General features: G+C 52.8%; 1 protein-coding gene across 1 annotated transcript in view; it reads right to left on the bottom strand.

The window, feature by feature from the left end:
* MRPS18B (mitochondrial ribosomal protein S18B) overlaps positions 1-21,543 on the bottom strand; it is a 100,925-nt gene that overhangs the window by 60,204 nt on the left and 19,178 nt on the right. Inside the window, exons 2-3 of the mRNA XM_085636660.1 lie at positions 19,532-19,700; positions 1,930-2,027 (exon numbers count right to left, since the gene is read on the bottom strand). Of these exons, the coding sequence (XP_085492786.1) occupies positions 1,930-2,027; positions 19,532-19,700 (267 nt within the window). The remainder of the gene's footprint in view (positions 1-1,929; positions 2,028-19,531; positions 19,701-21,543) is intronic.

Raw genomic sequence — 21,543 nt, 5'->3', positions numbered from 1 at the left:
GCGAGATCTATTGTTGCTGACTTGCCTCGGAAGTGGGACAGGAGATGTGCACGCGCAGGCTTTTGGCGGATTTGAGTTGGTGTACGCGCCTACAGCCACGCGGCGTGCACATCTCCTGTCCCGCTTCCCTCGCAAGCCAGCATGCAGTTTCTCAACACGCACGTCCTAGGCACCGCGCAACCACTATGTGCTCCTGCTCCAAACCCCCACACCCCTGTGCCCTCCGCTTCCCCCACCACCGCTCCCATCCGTGTCCCTCACTCCTGGAGCAGGGCTGCTGCTGTCCAAGCACACATGCGGGCGGGATTCCTCCTAGGAGATAGAAAGCGGCTAACAAACCTCGGTGTTTCCTGCAGTACTGACCAAAGCTCCTTTCCTCGGCTGCCTGCGATGAGCGACAGCAGCGCACAGACCGACGGACAGGAACAACCAGGGACTGAAAAGCGGCACCCAGTAACTGTCCTCAGACTCAGACAGCATAACGGAAAGCAAACGGACCTCAGCCACCACCCCGCCTCTGCTCTAACGTTCCTGCTGTGCGTAAAGGGGCGTCGTTTATAAGCGTAACCGAGCGCCGCCTGCAGCAGCACCACCGCGACTCCATGTTTAACTTTCCCCACCTCCCAGAGACCCAGAGCCGGCCAGGCGCGGGGCTGCCCCTTACTCACACCTTACACACCGCAGCCCCACCATGCCTGGCATGATGGACAAGGGGATTGAGTTCCTGGGGAGGACCCGACCCAACGGCGCCAAAAGCCCCTCCAACGGGCTCATGAGCGACGAGAGCGGCAGCGACGACGAGCACGGTGGGAGCCTCGAACGCTGTGAAAGAGAGGTCATGGAGGGCTGTGTGGAGGAGAAAAAGAATGCTTATCAGGCTCATCCCCTTGCTTTTGTCTTTCTAGATGTCGGGATGAGAGTGTGGCTGGATGAATGCTTAAGACTGAGGGAGGCCAGGATGTTGTAGGGTGGTGTCATCTACTCGTGAGAGGTGCCTGCGCTCTGCCAGTACTCATTAACTAATACTTTAGCCTTGTGCCCAGTCATTCATTTTTTAATTCATTCGTACGTACGTGACCTGCGCATGCATCTACTCGTTCACCAATTGACTCGTTCTCACAGTCTCCTATTCTGCCTGTGTTACCCTCGGATAGGTTGTCTATTGTGACCACATGGGCTAGTGTTTCCGAATCCACATGGGCCAGGGTTTTGGAATTTGACATGTTTCACCCTCGGAGAGCCTGCGGCTCGTAAAAGTCGCCTTCGCGGCAGGTTTAGGCGGTGATCGGAGCCCTCCACCCGGACAATAAGTGGACAAACCTCGTCTAGGTGTCAATGTTTTTATTCAGCTCAGGGCTTTTTCCTCGGTACATCTCAGATGTTTCCTTGGAGCCAGACTGTAATAACAAACTGCAGTGTTTGGAAGGATGTTGTTGCTCGTTTTTGTTACCCCCTTTCTCACTCTGCCCCGTACCATGTCTTAAGAAAACAAGCATTTGCAATGCAATAGGTCCCGCATTACTGAATGTTTGAGCTATTTGTGTTGCATTATTAATAGCAATGCCAATAGCTCAAACTTTAATAGTGCGAGACCTATTGCATTGCAAATGCTTGTTTGATAAGATATTGCTTACCATCTATATACATGCAGCCCTAGATGGTTTTCAAAGAGAGAGTTGCTTATTCTGTTTGGGCCCAGAGGGCCCTTGTTGATGTTGCAGAAATCATAGTGCGCAGCTGTGCCTAGGCATTGGGAACATTCAAATATTAACAGCTGGTAATGAAGTGACTGATCTACCAGGACTAGTGAAATATGGTCACTGATGTTGCACTGCTACTCTTACGGGGAGAGCATGTGTCAGGAATCAAGGCAGCTGCTAGCACAGGACACAATGTCCCAACCCTCAAGCACCAAGGAGCCAGGCTTACAATGCAGGTTTTCCGCGTCTTCTGGGGCGGGATTCCTCCCTTGTGGTTCCTGCGGTAGCCGGCCCATACTGGCCGGTCGCCATACTTCTCCAGGTATTCTGGAAGAGAGAAAAGAAGACAACGCTCAGGAATGACACGACTGTGGACAACAGATAATAGAGAAGCAGACGACTCCTCTCTCACATTTCCATTCTAGATGAGGCGCATATGATACGTGGGAAAGCAAATGTGGAGTACCCACCACTGTCCATGGATCCCGACGTGCTGCCGGCCTGTAGAAACACATATGCATATACGTGTCCATCACCAGCTGATTCAAATGTTTCAATGGTGAATTCACTAGCCCATGTGCTGCTGCTTATGGATACACGCATGTTAATAGATGGAGGAAAATTAGAAACCTCCACAGGTCTCTCATGAGTAATAAAATACATTTCCATGTGTAAATCAAAGTCTACAACAGAAAGATTACATCTGGGCTGCAGAGGTGTGTGTAGAAGCGATGACCTCTGAAGGGGTGGAATGAACTGTAGAAGGCGATGGACGTGGAGAAACTAAGAGCATGCTGAATAAACGAGTGTCTGCAGATACAACAGTGAGGTGTTATGAAGGTACGAGGTGCTGCTCTGTCTATCCTTTCTGCAGCACAAGTGATAGAATGAACTGTAGAAAGCGATGGGCATGGAGAAACAAAGAGCCGACTTATCGCGGCTAGGAGGAACTGGTGGAGTTCAACAGCAGCTGGACCAACGATTCACAATTGTATTGTGGAAATATTGCCTGCAATATAGAAAACATACAGAAAGAGTCTAAAGAAAAAAACAATGATTCACACTGTTGGTGGGATTTGTTATATGATTTGTGAAAGCTTGGTATACCGTGATGAAGACCTCACTATAAAAGCTAAAGCATCCCCCTGCATACAGAGGTCGAAACGCGTTGGCAAAAATCCTGAGGAAGAAGTTGGAGATCCTCCTCTCCAAATAAAACAAGCACACTATCCGTGGATATTGAACAGTGCCAATAGTAACTGAAAACAAGCATTGGCATAGCCAATAGGTCTCGCCTTTGGGACCTTATAAGTGTTTAGTTATCCAGCAAAATATCCTTGGTGCAACAACATCACCTGTTGCATGGCTAAACACTTATAAGGTCCCAAAGGCGAGACCTAGTGGCTATGCCAATGCTTGTTGTACTCGCAGCAAGTACGTTTTCAAAAAATATCAACTGGTTCCGGCTCCGTCCTGTGTAATGCAGTAATGGACAGGCCAGCGTGCATCACTGACATGTTTGCCTACAGCCTCACAGGGGATCCACAGAGTAAGCTGTAAAGCAATTGCATCTGGGATGGCAAAGCTGATGACTGGATTGTAATGTAAACTGAATTACAATTTAGCAAAAGCGGGCGAAATGCCAGCCCACTGACAGCAGCTCTGATGTTTCTATAATGGTTGCCTTTAATCTGCGGCAAGGCGGCCAGGAGAAGCGCACAAAATGTGGCATTTCCAAATGCAATCTCTGTCAACGGCCCTTCCATCACAAGTGCTCGAGTCGAGCGGCTGCCACCATCACCTGTCGTGTAGCTCTCTGCTCTTAAGAGTCTGGTTATTCGCTTGATGTCAGATCCCTATACTTAAATAATTCATCTTGGCACCAAATGGAATATGCACTTCAATGTACACGGGAGGAAAGTGCACTTTGTGGTAAATGTTCAGTGCGTCTGAGCCAGATATTTTTATTTTTTGAATTGTAGTACTTCACTTTTTCTTGAGATAGATGGGCTTTGATTTAATTTCATTTTAGCACGTGGGTAGGCAAATCCAAGTGGCATGCGCATCTGCATCCCATCTGTAGTTAACTGAATTGACCACAGGTGACATTCATTGTGGGAAATTCACCCTTGACCCTGCCAGGTAGGTCGCCCCCCCTCCGCACAGCACCGCCTGTGTGTCCTTGCCCCAGCTGCCGCTGCTAGGTTTGTATCACCATCTGTATCGTCCTGCATTGCCTTTATTGTTATTTGGTGTCTGTGACTGCTGTTGTCTGTCTTCCCCCGGTGCCTGTTCTTGGCCTGTGCCCTCTTTTCCTTCTTTTGCCTCCACGCTGTCCCCGTGTTTCTCTGCCCGCTTTTGCCTTCTGTTCCCTTCGTTGCCCTGTAATTTTGTGCCCATTTTTTGCCTCCGTTCCCTCCGTTGCCCCGTAATTTTGTGCCCGTTTTTTGCCTGTTCCCTTCGTTGCCCTGTAATTTTGTGCCCGTTTTTTGCCTCCGTTGCCCCGTAATTTTGTGCCCGCTGAGTCCCCGCCCCCCTGACCACCCATTTGCTACCCATGCCCAGCCTCCCGCCTCCCAGCTGCTCCTCCCTCCCACCTCCCTATATATGGCGGCTGCTGCGCGGCGAAGAGAGCGACCCTTGACCCTGTCAGGTAGGTCGCTCCCCCTCCGTACAGCACCGCCTGTGTCCTTGCCCCAGCTGCCGCTGCTAGGTTTGTATCACCATCTGTATCGTACTGCATTGCCTTTATTGCTATTTGGCGTCTGCGACTGCTGTTGTCTGTCTTCCCCCGGTGCCTGTACTTGGTCTGTGCCCTCTTTTCCTTCTGCTCTCCTCGCTGTCCCAGTGTTTCTCTGCCCGCTTTTGCTTTCTGTTCCCTTCGTTGCCCCATAATTTTGTGTCCGTTTTTTGCCTTTGTTCCCTTCGTTGCCCCGTAATTTTGTGCCTATTTTTTGCCTCTGTTCCCCCGTAATTCTGTGCCCGCTTTGCATTCTGTTCCCGTGCTGCTCCTCACCGCTTCCGCTGCTGCCGCTGCATCCCCTGCGTCTCCGCCCCCCAGACCGCCCATTCGCTGCCCCTGCCCTGCCTCCTAGCTGCTCCTACCTCCCACCTCCCATATATGGCTGCCACTGTGTGGCCGTGCCGCTGGCGCGCCTAAGGCAAGCCCGTCCGCGCCTGGACCGCGCCCAGTGCCAGAACTGCTGGTCCCCGCGCCCGCCATGATGACTGCCGCCGCTATGATGCCAGCACACACCACACTCTCAACTCCGGACGGACCCACACCTGCTTCAAAGCCGCCCCGAAACGCACACAGGGTCCCTTCACCTGCCGGAACTGCAACTACACCAGCCTCAGAGCCGCCGAACCACCCGCCAAGAAAGACCACAATCACCTCCAATGTACCTACTGAACACCCGCAAACATGCCGTCGAGCTCTGGGACCTGCTCGACACTTCATCCCCGGACGTCGCCCTCCTGACAGAGACCTGGATGGCCCGACAACGCCATTGCCATCCCAGACGGCTACAAGATCACCCGCAGAGACCGCCCCAAAGGAGTCGGAGGAGGAATCACCATCGTCCACAAGAACAGCATCAGGGTCTCGACCAGCACCGACGACACTCTCACCACCGCCGAACACATGCATTTACAGATTCACACAGACCCCAACTCCACCCCCAGGGGCACACTCGTCTACAGACTCCCCGGACCCCGACCCCAGTTCAGCGACACCATCGCAGACTTCATCAGCACGCACTGACCTCCACCGACTACGTCCTCCTCGGAGACCTGAACTTTCACCTTGAGAACAACAACAGCAACTCCACCACCCTGATCGATAACCTCGCCAACCTCGGACTGAAGCAACTCGTCACAACGCCTACCCACTCCGCCGGCCACACGCTCGACACAGTCTTCTCCTCAAGCACCCACGTATCTTTCAGCCACACCACTGAACTCCGCTGTACTGACCACCGCTGCATCCACTTCACCTTCCAGAAACCCACCACACACCACCGCACCCAACAGATCCCTCGCCGCTGCTGGAGCAAAATCACCAAAGACCAACAACACGCAAACCTCGCTCTCAGCCCACCCACCGAACCCTCCAACACTGACGACTCTGCCCACAGCCTCAGACGCTGGATCGACGACTGCGCCAACACCCTCGCCCTGCTGAAGAAACCCTCCCACAGTGACACGAGCAAGAGGGCCAGCTGGTTCACCCCAGAACTCCTAGCATCCAAGCGAGCCTGCCGGAAACTAAAAAAGAAATGGCACAGTGAGCAGACTCCGGAGAGCCACGCAGCCCACAAGGATGCCATCCGCAACCACCATCACCTCATCAGGACTGCCAAGAGGACCTCTTTCAAAGACCGCCTTGACAACAACGCACACAATAGCAAGGCGCTCTTCAACATCGTGAAGGAACTTTCCAACCCCAAAACCAATGACATCCGCCGTCGCAAGCCCTGTGCGACTCCCTCGCCACTTTTGTCCACCGCAAGATAGACATCCACGACATCTTCAACACTCAGACAGCCCCAACAGACATCAACACAACAGACTCTCCGCACACCATCGACCACGACCCCCTGCTAGCCTGGGTCAACGTGAGCCACGATGACACCATCAAGACCATGAACACAATCCACTCCGGCTTCCCGTCAGACCCACTCCCGCACCACATCTTCAACAAAGCCAGCAGCTCCATCGCACCCCATCTGCGCAACGTCATTGTTTTTTTTTTTTTTTTTTAATTTGTTTTTTTTTTATAAAAACCTTTATTCGTGCATCTTAAAAGAACAAATACGGGCCTACAACCGTCAGGCCGGCCACGTTACAGTGAAGCACTAATACCCGCATTACAGCCCCCGTGCGTCAACGGTCAGGATTAACAGCGAGTTAGGAGTCACATACTGGAAATAGCTTTGACACCCGGGGAAGGAGCGGTGAAGGTTAATTTTAAGTTTTTTAGATAATTTTATCAAAGAAGCAACGTCATTGTTGGACAGGCCACACGAAGGGCTTGCTCCCCCCCCGCACGACAGGGCCCGAGCTCCGGCCCGCCAGGCATAACCCACGAAAAGCACCTGTACCCCGTCTCCCGACGGATCTTCTGCCCTCGGACCTCTACTCATCCCGGAGCCCAGCCCCACCGGCTCCCCCGGCCGGTTCAAGCCGCCATCTTGGGTCCTGCACCACGAGGCCGCGTGGCCTCGGCCCGACCCTAACCCCGGGCCTGGCCGGCCCCGACATCCCGGCACCACCTTCCACCCAGGAGGTGAGCGGACCACCTGGCAGGTCAATGGGGGAACGAAGTGTCAAGAGCTCTTCCCCCGCCAGGTGCCGATCGCCTCCAGCTCCCCCAGGAGCTGGCTCCAACCCCTGCTGGGTGTCTGGACACCTTCATCCCGGGCCCTCCGACCTCCAAGTGCGAGGGTCCGGACATCAAAGGGCGCCTGCCCTATAACTGGGGCAGCTCCGGGGCAGGAAGGCAGTTGTATCCTGGAGTCGAGAGACACCGAGAGAACTCAGCCTTGACGGACTACTGGCGCTGCCATAGCCCGCTCTTGTGAACCATCGTCCTGCCTGCTGGCGCTGCCGCGGCCTTCTGCAACATCCATCCTCGTCGGGACCTGCTGGCGCTGCCGCGGCCCGTTGTATCGACCATCCTCACCGGGACCTGCTGGCGCTGCCGCGGACCGTACATCGACCATCTTTCCGGGACCTGCTGGCGCTGCCGCGGACCGTGTACCGACCATCTCAACCGGGACCTGCTGGCGCTGCCGCGGCCCGTACCAACTAAACCACCAAGCTCGAGGATTGTGAGCTAGTCATCATCTCATCCGAACTACCTGGCTGGTAGACAGACTGTCCCGCTACCCCCCTACCCTGCTTTAAGAGACTTGAATCGAGGGGACCCCTGAGTCCAGACCTCCTTGTACCATTCAATCGTACCCTAAGAAGTGCTTATAAAGAACCCTGAACCTTATCCGTGTGTGGTATCCGTCTGTGGGGGGGAAGTTACTTGTCTGTACGATCGCTGGAGACGGCTCTCCCCGGAGACCTCTCCTCCTGACCCCGGCCGACCCTCCCGGTCCGTCTACCCTTTCTAACAGTCATCAATCTCTCCCTCAAGACCGCGACCTTCCCAGAGAGCTGGACACACGCAGAGATCAACACCCTACTCAAAAAACCCAAGGCGGACCCTAGAGACCTCAAGAACTTCCGGCCCATCTCTCTACTTCCGTTCCCGGCCAAAGTCATCAAGAAGATCGTCAACAGACAGCTAACCTGATACATTGAAGACAACAGAATCCTGGACCCTTCCCAGTCAGGGTTCCGCAGCAACCACAGCACTGAGACTCCCCTCATCGCCGCCACCGACGTCATCAGGACGCTGCTGGACAACGGTGCGACCACAGCACTCATCCTCCTGGACCTCTCCGCCGCATTCGACACCGCCTGCCACCGCACACTACGCGCACGCCTGCATGCCATATGGAACCGAGACAAGGCTCTGGAATGGACCACCTCCTTCCTCTCCGGCAGAACCCAGAGCGTCCGCCTCCCCCATTCCGATCCGAAGCCTCTAAAATAATCTGTGGTGTACCCCAGGGATCTTCCCTCAGCCCGACACTGTTCAACATCTACATACCCCCGCTCGCACACGTCGCCTGACAGCATGACCTCAACATAATCTCCTATGCCGATGACACTCAACTGATCCTCTCCCTCACCAAGGACCCCATCACCGCCAAATCCAACCTTCACGAAAGAATGAAGGCCGTCGCCGACTGGATGAAGATCAGCCGACTGAAGCTGAAGACGGACAAGACGGAGGTCCTCATCCTCGGCTCCAACCCTTCAGCCTGGGACGAGTCCTGGTGGCCGACGGCACTGGTTGCACTCCCAAAACCCACCGAACACCCGCGCGCAACCTGGGAATCATCCTCTACTCAATGCTTCCCATGACCAAGCAAATCAACGCCGTCTCCTCCTCCCACTTCAACACCCTCCGCATGCTCTGCAAGATCTACAGGTGGATCCCGACGGACACAAGAAGAACAGTCACCCAGGCCCTCGTCAGCAGCAGACTCTACTACGGAAACGCCAACTACGCGCGAGCTCCGACCAAGCTCAAACATCTGCAACGCATCCAAAACGCCTCTGCACGACTGATCCTCGGCGTACCACGCCACAGCCACATCACCCCCCCACCTGAGAGACCTGAACTGGCTCCCCATCAACAAGAGGATATCCTTCAAGCTCCTCATCCACGCACACAAGGCACTCCACAAGACCGGCCCAGCCTACCTCAACGGACGACTCTCCTTCTACATCGCCAACCGCCAGCTCCGCTCTGCCGTTCTCGCACTCACCACCGTCCCTCGCATCCATAGAACAACCACGGCAGAAGATCCTTCTCCCACCTCGTCGCCAAGGCCTGGAACACCATCCCTCTGAGCCTACGACAGACCCAAGACCTGCTGACCTTCAGGAGGCTACTCAAGACCTGGCTGTTCGACCAGTAGCACCCTCCCCAGCTCCTTGAGACCCTAACAGGTATGTAGTGCGCTCTACAAATGATTGATTGAACTGAATCTTGTTTCTGCATCGTCTGGGCATGAAGCTAGAGCGTGTGTGTAATCTGACCAGGAAACGCTCCAGACCCCTATGACGTCACGTAACGTGTTGTGTTGGAGTGATGTCTTTGTAAGCCTGCCAATGCCGTGCTTTTGGTTTCGCCTTCGTGCCTTTGAAATTAACCAAGCATCTAGTGGCCAACTGTTGAACATGCATTTTATATGACCATCAAGCAACCTGAAAGATCCCGCAGCTCTATGCATTTCAACAAACGGGGGTGGATGTTGTATGTGTGTGTCATACATGCTTGAGGGCGGTGCAGCCTAATGCAGGGAAGAGTGCAGTCCCTCGATGAAAGCAGAGACCATTCCGCGTTCCAGACAGGAGACAGGCACGTGAAGGGACGACCTAACCGCGTCCAGACGCTGATTGCACATAAAAGAAACACTATGCCTTTTGAGAAAGATTAAAAGAAAGGAAAAGGGCTTGAAATGGGGTCGGTCTTGAAGGCGAGGCAAACATGTAATGTAAGGACTGGGATAAAAAGCCCTTGGGGGTCGGTAATGCAGATTTCCGGAAGGTAACAAACATTTTGTGCTTAAATGTAGGATTGTTGATGAAGATTGCTTTGAGAATCTGGCCCATTGTGTACAGTGTGTATCTGAAGTAGGCAGGGAAAGGAGCAGACCAAACGGAGCTGGTGCTCATGATCTGCTGTTTAAACACATTCTGCTGCGGTAACCTCTGGTTACGAAATACCATTGTTATTACGGACAGAAGATGCGATATTTGATCTTTATGTCCCTTGGCTTGCAGATGGGGATGCGAATAGGACATCAGTGTGAGAAGTTGGCCTGGTATATGATGTTCACTAGTTAAAGTGACCACCTTGTACCATGCCAAGCAACCCTTATGGTGTGGTTGTAAGTCAACCTTTTCGGACTAGCTGCCCTAGTGGTAGCGTAGGCTAAGCAGTCTTTGAGGCTAAACTCGTGAAACGTGTTAAGCAGGCTGTTTTACCAAATGTAACCCCCTTTTATACCAATGAAAGGACACCACACAGATATATATTCAAAATATATATGTATTTATTACTCAAAGTATCCCCTAGACTCTTTATGAGCACAGGAGCACAAATCGTTAAACAAGAAAGTATTACAATATACAGAAGTTGCACTTTATATGGATGGGCCCTGGTGGCCACTCAAACCATATACTAAAATAGTGGTATAAGTACCACGAACAGGAAAGGGAAAAGGCCTAGGGCCTCTAGAATCGCTGGGCCTACAAGGAGCTAACTTCAGTTAGTGACCAGGAGGTCCACGGGTCGCGTGTGCAGTGAGGGAAGTTACACGCGGGCTCCCATAGGTTTTCAATGGGTGCGTAAAAGTTCAAAAGTTACTGCTAGAAGGGTCTTCTGGATGGACTACGAACTTAAGACTTAAAACACAGACACTAGAGATGGTTCTCTACACTTGGGCACCGGAGTGCCAGCTTTACCTCACCCACAGGAAGCGGGTGCATAGGTCTCGAAGTGCGTCGGGTTTCGTCTATCAATTCAATGGAGCCTGGTGACAAAGATGCTGCAGGCGGTCGGTCCAGAAGAGATGCGGTGGATCCAAGAGTGGATCGGAGTTGTAGAAGACCTGAAAGCAGAGGGGACAGTGTTCACAGTCACTAGCCAGTGACCAGCGTGGTACCAGGCGATGTCGGGTGCAAACAGGTGATGAGGGGTAGCTTGTCTCCGCAGCCACGTGGTCCCTGAAGGTCGACGACGTCCAGGAGTCGGTTCACGAGCTGTCCCACGCAGGCTCTCGCTGTCGGCGGTGTCGGCGACTCGAAGGAAGCAAACAAGCCTTGGCAAAGGCAGGAGTCGTGGAAGATGAAGAAAGCTTGTAACTCTGACCAGCAAGGTCAGAGGGACTGCTCCTTTAGAGGGAAGCAGGGGCCAGTCTGGAGCAACCAGACCAGCGTCGTAGTTTTCAAGGTTCGTCGCCAAAATGGCCACTAGCCAAGGGGCCAGGGACCGGGCAGGCGCGTCGAGTTGCAAAGTGCAGAGGGGCCCCACGCAGATCGTGGAGATGCTGGAGGGCTCACCTTTGGTGCAGATGCTGCTCGGATGTTGGGCTTCTCAGGACCCAAAGCACAACTTGGAGGGAGCCTCTGTTGTCGCGGGTCTTTCAAGATGGCTGGCTCCACGTGTCTCGGTGCCTCCACGGGTTCCTTCTTTTCAGGGACTGTGGATCGGGCGGTGAGAGGTCTGGAGGTCCAGGTCTTGTCGGGCTCTGGGCTCCGGCTCCGGCAGGAGGCGGCGGCAAAGCAGACGTCGAGTAGCTGGTTGGTGCTTGCGTTAGCAAGATGGTCACTCCCTGACCATAGGGGAGATTTCCTTCTGTCCTCTGTGCAGCAGAGCGTCGAAGTTCCCGTCTTCTTCTTCTTGTAGTTAAGTTGATTCCAGGATGTCTGAAGTCTTAGGACACAGCTCCTACCTTTAAGCGGATTCTAGGGGCCGGACTACCTGCTAGGTCCCTCCCTAAGGGTGGGACCAGGAAGGGGGGTGGTTACACCCCCAATCCTTTGTCCAGCTCGCCCCAGGTCCGGGGCTGGTGTGCCCCAGGACCGGTTTGAACTGGCATATGCACCGAGGCTCCTTGTGAGCCTCAGGCATGTCTGATTCCATTCAAGCCCTACCTGACCAATACACAAAATCCTGTCTGGGGTGGTGCACGCACCTCCCCTGGCAGGAAACCCTTTGTCCACGTCTCCCAAGCTGGAAGGACTCCCAGCAGCAGGAGGGCAGACTTGTGTCTGTGGTGGCAGCATCCATTTTGTGGAGCTGAGGCTATGTCCGATTTTACCCGGGTTTCAGGTACTGTACATGTCGTGTCCCTCTAGAAGGGTGGAATGCTAACCCCGTCGCCAGAATTGGCGAGGGGTTAGTATTCCAATTCGTATGACACCTTACTCGACATGTTTTGATAAAGCCAAACCAAAGATAGCATTTAACCGCGAGGTTCATAATGCACTTAAGAGTATATGGTATGGCTAGATCTGGAAACGGTAGAAGGAAGTTGGTCCGACCACTGCAGACAGGCTCAGCTCATGCCAGAGCACCATCTCACATGGAACCAAGCACTCTGCCTTCAGGATTGTCAAGGCCTGCCATAGGAGTGACTTATAGGTTACCAGGTGTCCCATTTAAGGTTAGGTATAGGTATACTACACCTAAGTAAGAGGTGGTTACACCAACTTACCCCAGCTGAGTGATCAGCCAGTTGTGTCAAATTGCTAGGCCAGGCCAGGGGTGGCACAATACATGCTTCAGCCCCTGGTAGGCCTTAGATACACCAATGCCCTGGGTACCTAGTGTACACTAGTACAGGGGCTCACAGGGTGATCCAATTCTAATTGGTTATGCACCTAGGGTGCATAGTGTCAATTTAGTAGAGAGAACAGCAGGCTGGGGGTCTGATTAGCAGGCCCACAGCCTCAGTATGTCAAAAACCAGTGAAGAAAAAAAGCAAAAATTTGGGGAGACCATAGGATAGCAGACCCTACTCTCCTACAATCAGCTTCTAGTCCGGGCATAAGAAACCACCAGCATGATTAGAAGCATTTAACCTGCCCCAGTTAGTCACATTAATTCGGGAGTGGAATGAAGTGGCAGGAGCTATTTTCACCTGCATGCTACCTTGTTGGAATGTTAATGATCCCTAACTATACAGCAGAGGGCAGACAAAACCGCATTTACAAAGTGTTAGCTGTGTGAAAGTCACTTATGTGCTGTTGTTCACTTTTTTAGAGTCACAGTTCAGCAACCCAACCGAAAGGGACGTGTGGCCCTGATAATGCCAGAGAGAGAGAGAGAGTGCGAGCGAGAGAGAGAGAGAGTGCGAGCGAAAGAGAGTGCGAGCGAAAGAGAGTGCGAGCGAAAGAGAGTGCGAGCGAAAGAGAGCGCGAGCGAAAGAGAGAGCGAGCGAAAGAGAGAGCGAGCGAAAGAGAGAGCGAGCGAAAGAGAGTGCGAGCGAAAGAGAGTGCGAGCGAAAGAGAGTGCGAGCGAAAGAGAGTGCGAGCGAAAGAGAGTGCGAGCGAAAGAGAGTGCGAGCGAAAGAGAGTGCGAGCGAAAGAGAGTGCGAGCGAAAGAGAGAGCGAGCGAAAGAGAGTGCGAGCGAAACAGAGAGAGTGCGAGCGAAACAGAGAGAGTGCGAGCGAAACAGAGAGAGTGCGAGCGAAACAGAGAGAGTGCGAGCGAAACAGAGAGAGTGCGAGCGAAAGAGAGAGAGTGCGAGCGAAAGAGAGAGTGCGAGCGAAAGAGAGAGAGTGCGAGCGAAAGAGAGAGAGTGCGAGCGAAAGAGAGAGAGTGCGAGCGAAAGAGAGAGAGTGCGAGCGAAAGAGAGAGAGTGCGAGCGAAAGAGAGAGAGTGCGAGCGAAAGAGAGAGAGTGCGAGCGAAAGAGAGAGAGTGCGAGCGAAAGAGAGTGCGAGCGAAAGAGAGAGAGTGCGAGCGAAAGAGAGAGAGTGCGAGCGAAAGAGAGAGAGTGCGAGCGAAAGAGAGAGCGAGCGAAAGAGAGCGAGCGAAAGAGAGCGCGAGCGAAAGAGAGCGCGAGCGAAAGAGAGCGCGAGCGAAAGAGAGCGCGAGCGAAAGAGAGCGCGAGCGAAAGAGAGAGAGTGCGAGCGAAAGAGAGAGAGTGCGAGCGAAAGAGAGAGAGTGCGAGCGAAAGAGAGAGAGTGCGAGCGAAAGAGAGAGAGTGCGAGCGAAAGAGAGAGAGTGCGAGCGAAAGAGAGAGAGTGCGAGCGAAAGAGAGAGAGTGCGAGCGAAAGAGAGAGAGTGCGAGCGAAAGAGAGAGAGTGCGAGCGAAAGAGAGAGTGCGAGCGAAAGAGAGAGTGCGAGCGAAAGAGAGAGAGTGCGAGCGAAAGAGAGAGAGTGCGAGCGAAAGAGAGAGTGCGAGCGAAAGAGAGAGAGTGCGAGCGAAAGAGAGAGAGTGCGAGCGAAAGAGAGAGAGTGCGAGCGAAAGAGAGAGTGCGAGCGAAAGAGAGAGAGTGCGAGCGAAAGAGAGTGCGAGCGAAAGAGAGTGCGAGCGAAAGAGAGTGCGAGCGAAAGAGAGCGCGAGCGAAAGAGAGCGCGAGCGAAAGAGAGCGCGAGCGAAAGAGAGCGCGAGCGAAAGAGAGCGCGAGCGAAAGAGAGCGCGAGCGAAAGAGAGCGCGAGCGAAAGAGAGCGCGAGCGAAAGAGAGCGCGAGCGAAAGAGAGCGCGAGCGAAAGAGAGCGCGAGCGAAAGAGAGCGCGAGCGAAAGAGCGCGAGCGAAAGAGAGCGCGAGCGAAAGAGAGCGCGAGCAAAAGAGAGCGCGAGCAAAAGAGAGCGCGAGCGAAAGAGAGCGCGAGCGAAAGAGAGCGCGAGCGAAAGAGAGCGCGAGCGAAAGAGAGCGTGCGAGCGAAAGAGAGAGTGCGAGCGAAAGAGAGAGTGCGAGCGAAAGAGAGAGTGCGAGCGAAAGAGAGTGCGAGCGAAAGAGAGAGTGCGAGCGAAAGAGAGAGTGCGAGCGAAAGAGAGAGTGCGAGCGAAAGAGAGTGCGAGCGAAAGAGAGTGCGAGCGAAAGAGAGTGCGAGCGAAAGAGAGTGCGAGCGAGTGCGAGCAAGATAGTGTGCGAGCGAGTGCAAGCGAAATAGAGTGTGAGTGAGTGCGAGCGAAAGAGAGTGCGAGCGAAAGAGAGTGCAAGCGAAAGAGAGTGCGAGCGAAAGAGAGTGCGAGCGAAAGAGAGTGCGAGCGAAAGAGAGTGCGAGCGAAAGAGAGTGCGAGCGAAAGAGAGAGAGTGCGAGCGAAAGAGAGAGTGCGAGCGAAAGAGAGAGTGCGAGCGAAAGAGAGAGTGCGAGCGAAAGAGAGAGTGCGAGCGAAAGAGAGAGTGCGAGCGAGAGTGCGAGCGAGAGAGTGCGAGCGAAAAAGAGTGCGAGCGAAAGAGAGTGCGAGTGAAATAGAGCGCGAGCGAAAGAGAGCGCGAGCGAAAGAGAGAGCGCGAGCGAAAGAGAGAGCGCGAGCGAAAGAGAGAGCGCGAGCGAAAGAGAGAGCGCGAGCGAAAGAGAGAGCGCGAGCGAAAGAGAGAGCGCGAGCGAAAGAGAGAGCGCGAGCGAAAGAGAGAGTGCGAGCGAAAGAGAGAGTGTGAGCGAAAGAGAGTGCGAGCGAAAGAGAGTGCGAGCGAAATAGAGTGCGAGCGAGTGCGAGCAAGATAGTGTGCGAGCGAGTGCAAGCGAAATAGAGTGTGAGTGAGTGCGAGCGAAAGAGTGCGAGCGAAAGAGTGCGAGCGAAAGAGAGTGCGAGCGAAAGAGAGTGCGAGCGAAAGAGAGTGCGAGCGAAAGAGAGTGCGAGCGAAAGAGAGTGCGAGCGAAAGAGAGAGAGTGCGAGCGAAAGAGAGCGAGCGAAAGAGAGTGCGAGCGAAAGAGAGAGCGAGCGGGAGAGAGAGCGAGCGGGAGAGCGAGCGAAAGAGAGAGCGAGCGGGAGAGCGAGCGGAAGAGAGAGCGAGCGAAAGAGAGAGCGAGCGAAAGAGAGAGCGAGCGAAAGAGAGAGCGAGCGAAAGAGAGAGCGAGCGAAAGAGAGAGCGAGCGAAAGAGAGAGCGAGCGAAAGAGAGAGCGAGCGAAAGAGAGCGAGCGAAAGAGAGAGCGAGCGAAAGGGAGAGCGAGCGAAAGGGAGAGCGAGCGAAAGAGAGTGCGAGCGAAAGAGAGTGCGAGCGAAAGAGAGTGCGAGCGAAAGAGAGTGCGAGCGAAAGAGAGTGCGAGCGAAAGAGAGTGCGAGCGAAAGAGAGTGCGAGCGAAAGAGAGTGCGAGCGAAAGAGAGTGCGAGCGAAAGAGAGTGCGAGCGAAAGAGAGTGCGAGCGAAAGAGAGTGCGAGCGAAAGAGTGCGAGCGAAAGAGTGCGAGCGAAAGAGTGCGCGAGCGAAAAAGAGTGCGAGCGAGTGCGAGCAAGATAGTGTGCGAGCGAGTGCAAGCGAAATAGAGTGTGAGTGAGTGCGAGCGAAAGAGAGTGCGAGCGAAAGAGAGTGAGCAAGCGAAAGAGAGAGTGCGAGTGAGCGCGAGCGAAAGAGTGCGTGCGAGCAAGTACGAGCGAGCGAAAGAGAGAGAGTGCAAGCGAGCCCGAGCGAAAGAGAGTGAGAGTGAAATAGATTGCGAGCGAGAGCGAAATAGAGTGCGAGCGAGTGCGAGCGAAATAGAGTGCGAGCGAGTGCGAGCGAAATAGAGTGCGAGCGAGTGCGAGCGAAATAGAGTGCGAGCGAGTGCGAGCGAAAGAGAGTGCGAGCGAAAGAGAGTGCGAGCGAAAGAGAGTGCGAGCGAAAGAGTGCGAGCGAAAGAGTGCGAGCGAAAGAGCGCGAGCGAAAGAGCGCGAGCGAAAGAGCGCGAGCGAAAGAGAGAGCGAAAGAGAGAGCGAAAGAGAGAGCGAAAGAGAGAGCGAAAGAGAGAGCGAAAGAGAGAGCGAAAGAGAGAGCGAAAGAGAGAGCAAAAGAGAGAGCAAAAGAGAGCGAAAGAGAGAGCAAAAGAGAGCGAAAGAGAGAGCAAAAGAGAGAGCAAAAGATCGAGCAAAAGATCGAGCGAAAGATCGAGCGAAAGAGCGAGAGAACGAGCGAGAGAACGAGCGAGAGAACGAGCGAGAGAACGAGCGAGAGAGAGTGCGCGAGCGAAAGAGAGTGCGCGAGCGAAAGAGAGTGCACGAGCGAAAGAGAGAGAGCGAGGGAAAGAGAGAGAGCGAGGGAAAGAGAGAGAGCGAGGGAAAGAGAGCGCGCGAGGGAAAGAGCGCGCGAGCGAGAGAGCGAGCGAAAGAGAGCGAGCGAAAGAGAGAGAGCGAGTGAAAGAGAGAGAGCGAGTGAAAGAGAGCAAGCGAAGGAGCGCGAGCGAAAGAGAGCGCGAGCGAAAGAGAGCGCGAGCGAAAGAGAGCGCGAGCGAAAGAGAGCGCGAGCGAAAGAGAGAGAGCGAGGGAAAGAGAGAGAGCGAGGGAAAGAGAGAGAGCGAGGGAAAGAGAGCGCGCGAGGGAAAGAGAGCGCGCGAGGGAAAGAGCGCGCGAGCGAGAGAGCGAGCGAAAGAGAGCGAGTGAAAGAGAGAGAGCGAGTGAAAGAGAGCAAGCGAAGGAGCGCGAGCGAGAGCGCGAGCGAAAGAGAGCGCGAGCGAAAGAGAGCGCGAGCGAAAGAGAGCGCGAGCGAAAGAGAGCGCGAGCGAAAGAGAGCGCGAGCGAAAGAGAGCGCGAGCGAAAGAGAGCGCGAGCGAAAGAGAGCGCGAGCGAAAAAGAGAGCGCGCGAGCGAAAGAGAGCGCGCGAGCGAAAGAGTGCGCGCGAGCGAAAGAGTGCGCGCGAGCGAAAGAGTGCGCGCGAGCGAAAGAGTGCGCGCAGGCGAAAGAGTGCGCAGGCGAAAGAGTGCGCAGGCGAAAGAGTGCGCAGGCGAAAGAGTGCGCAGGCGAAAGAGTGCGCAGGCGAAAGAGTGCGCAGGCGAAAGAGAGTGCGCAGGCGAAAGAGAGTGCGCAGGCGAAAGAGTGCGCGAGCGAAAGAGTGCGAGCGAGCTAAAGAGTGCGAGCGAGTTAAAGAATGCGAGCAAGCGAAAGAGTGCGAGCAAGCGAAAGAGTGCGAGCAAGCGAAAGAGTGCGAGCAAGCGAAAGAGTGCGAGCAAGCGCGAGCGAGCGTGAGTGAAAGAGTGCGAGCGTGAGTGAGAGTGCGAGCGTGCGTGAGTGAAAGAGTGCGAGCAAGCGAAAGAGCGCGAGCGAAAGAGAGAGCGAAAGAGCGAGAGAACGAGCGAGAGAACGAGCGAGAGAACGAGCGAGAGAGAGTGCGCGAGCGAAAGAGAGTGCGCGAGCGAAAGAGAGTGCGCGAGCGAAAGAGAGCGCGAGCGAAAGAGTGCGCGAGCGAAAGAGTGCGCGAGCGAAAGAGTGCGCGAGCGAAAGAGCGCGAGCGAAAGAGAGTGCACGAGCGAAAGAGAGTGCACGAGCGAAAGAGAGTGCACGAGCGAAAGAGAGTGCACGAGCGAAAGAGAGTGCACGAGCGAAAGAGTGCGAGCGAAAGAGCGCGAGCGAAAGAGAGCGCGAGCGAAAGAGAGCGCGAGCGAAAGAGAGCGCGAGCGAAAGAGAGCGCGAGCGAAAGAGTGCGCGAGCGAAAGAGTGCGCGAGCGAAAGAGCGCGAGCGAAAGAGAGTGCACGAGCGAAAGAGAGTGCACGAGCGAAAGAGAGTGCACGAGCGAAAGAGAGTGCACGAGCGAAAGAGAGTGCACGAGCGAAAGAGTGCGAGCGAAAGAGAGTGCAAGCGAAAGAGAGTGCAAGCGAAAGAGAGTGCGAGCAAAAGAGAGTGCGAGCAAAAGAGAGTGCGAGCAAAAGAGAGTGCGAGCAAAAGAGAGTGCGAGCAAAAGAGTGTGCGAGAAAAGTGTTTATATTTTTCGTCAATGTATGCTTATGTTGAATGAATTTTTGTTAATCGGATTATATGTTGTGTATAGTGACAATTATGATCTGTATTGCAGACGAGTAGATGAAGGAAAAATTAAAACTTTGATAAAAATAATTGCACAAAATAAATACGAGATAAATTCTCAAACACACAAGATTCATGTGGATGTTGTGTTACAAAAGTGGATATAGATTGATGGCTTTGTGGGGTATACAGTTTTGGCATTATATATTATATATCCCTCCCTACATTTTGACCTGACTGGATCAGAGCCCTGTTCTTTTGGGGAATAAACGAGTGTCTGCAGATAAAACAGTGGGGTGTTATAAACGCACAATGTGAGGCAGAAAGGATTGACAGAGCAGCACAAGTGATAGAATGAACTATAGAAGGGACAAGGGGCAGTGAGACGGCCTGTGGAAGGCGAGGACATGCTGAATAAATGAGTGTCTGCAGATAAAACAAGGAGGTGTTATGAAGGCACGATGTGCTGCAGAAAGAATAGACAGAGCAATACAAGTGAAAATGAACTGCAGAAGGGACAAGAGGCAGTGAGGGAGCCGGCGGGTGACAAGGGCATGCTGTGAAGTGGATAGAGGACTAGAGAGAGTAAGGAGAAAGGGGCAATGGGAGGGCCACAGAGGCTGTATGTGTGTGGAACAGACAGTAACATGACAAAAAAGAAAAGTGATACGAGTAGGAGGAGCGAGAGGGTATCTGTGGATTATACTGACAATCACATGATGGGGCAATGGCCGGCACAAGAAGGTCTTCGCATAAATTTACAAGTGAAGGTGGCATGGATCCTCTGGAGGGCATGAGTTGGTTATTACTGACCTTCGCTCGTTAGGTACTCCCACGGCTTCTCCTTGTAGCGTGACGTGGTGTCAAAGGTGGCAGTGGAGGCTGTAGCAGTAGCATTGCCGGCCTCTTGTGACTCAACCTCTGTACTGAAAACCTGGGCCAGTGGCCACCAATGCCACTGGGGCCGCACCGTCACTGGGGCCTGAAAAGGAAAACACCAACATTTATATCAATGCAGTTCACACAGCAATGTTTTTAAGCCCAGGGGCCTCCCACCCTTTGTATCCAAGACTGAGCGGGCACTCACAACCTCTGCATGAGGGGCTGAGTAAACCCTCATAAAGTGTTCAAAATGAACACTCACACTCCTTACTCCCAGGGTTGAGAAGACACTCAGAAGTAATGCGTCCATGACACAGCCAATATTCATACCTCATGAATCTTGGATTAAGCAGGCCATCACAAGTCATGTGTTTAGGATAGAGCAGACCCATGCACTCAGCACGGAGTGGACTCACACCACTTGCACCTCAAGGTCTTAGACGACTAACACACTCTACATCAGCCTTCTCCAACGAGTAGCTCGGGAGCTGCAAGTAGTCCTTCAGCCACCTCAAAGTAGCTCACCTCTGCACAACACAGCTTATTATATGAGCATTTTGAGTGGTTGAATTAGCAAAATTGAGATTTTGTTTCAGAGTTGCAAATGTGTTCATTTTCAGAACTCATAATCTGATATTTGAAACAAATTAGCCGAATTTCATAAATATATTTAAATCGGCTATTAGAGTGATAAATCATGTGCCACCGAGGAGAATTTTTTTAATGTTATTACCTTGGTACCAGATGCATTGCAGCTATGGCTGTTAAGTATTAGTCACGTAGAGGCATTCCATATGGAAAAAGCCTTGATTACATTACTGTTGCCAACCATGCCGGATGCACCGAAAGGACTGCTGGTAGTAACCTTGCTTATAGTGGCCACTAGCGCAATGTCTTCTGATGTGCACACTATTACAACACTAGTAGCTCCCAATGCGTTTCATTGAACATGAGTAGCTATCAGTACAGGAAAGATTGTAGACCCCTGCTCTACATGCACGACAGAGCACATCCTCATACACCAATCAACTTCCTATGACCAGACGTCATCACCCCCCTGACCTGCTAATGTCGCCTGCAGGCCCAGCGAAGATTTGCTGTATTGTTTCCAAAAAACAAACATAAGGAAACCTTCAAAGCCTTAACATGCTGAATTAACATAAAATGCAATTAGAATACTGGCATTTTTTTTTAAGTTCCTGCCGACTGTGTAGCTTAAACAACACACAAAAAACTTCAAAACGTTTGCACGCCATCTCAAAATACAAAGGTATAATAATACTGAAAATAAAGAAATACAAATAAAAAACATGCACAAAAAAAAAAAAACAGTAAAACTTCCAAGCCTTTGCACACTGACAAACTATAAAAATTTCAATACTGAAATAAATAAAAGCAAAAGCTACAAAATGGATGAATCGCCGATGCAAAACAAAAGCTACCAACATTTACCGTTTAATCTTTCACAAATGGATAGTTTTAATTATGACGGAGTGCCCTTTTAGGTTAAACACGGCAAACAAGTCTCCAAAAACAAAGGTACAGAATAAACAAAGGTATGCAAATACAAAGCTAAACTACCAGCAAGAATATGCGTATTGCCGAAAATATAAACAACACACATAAAACTAATGAAAGCTTCATCAACAACACATAGAACAACAAGCATTGGTAATGCAGTGGTTTCGCCTATGTAATGAATAAAGAGCTGTTTTCAATCAGTCATCATCTGGGAGAAGGAAAGCTTCCTAACAGATAACATGGGAGTGGAGAGGATGTGGTGCAGCGGTCAGAGCTGCTGACTCGAGAACTGGGGATCCCAGTTCAAGTCTCAGCGGCGCCACGCAACACCCTGTGATTCTATGCAAATCACTTAATGTCTCCGGGTGATAAATTGTTATAAAAATATACTGCAATAGTAAAAGGCCAAACTTTATGAAAAT

This window comes from Triturus cristatus, chromosome 1_1, assembly GCF_964204655.1.
Source record: "Triturus cristatus chromosome 1_1, aTriCri1.1, whole genome shotgun sequence".
Taxonomy (NCBI): Eukaryota; Metazoa; Chordata; class Amphibia; order Caudata; family Salamandridae; genus Triturus; species Triturus cristatus.
The sequence above is the reverse complement of the archived record's forward strand: the minus strand, read 5'-3'. Positions and strand labels throughout refer to the sequence as shown.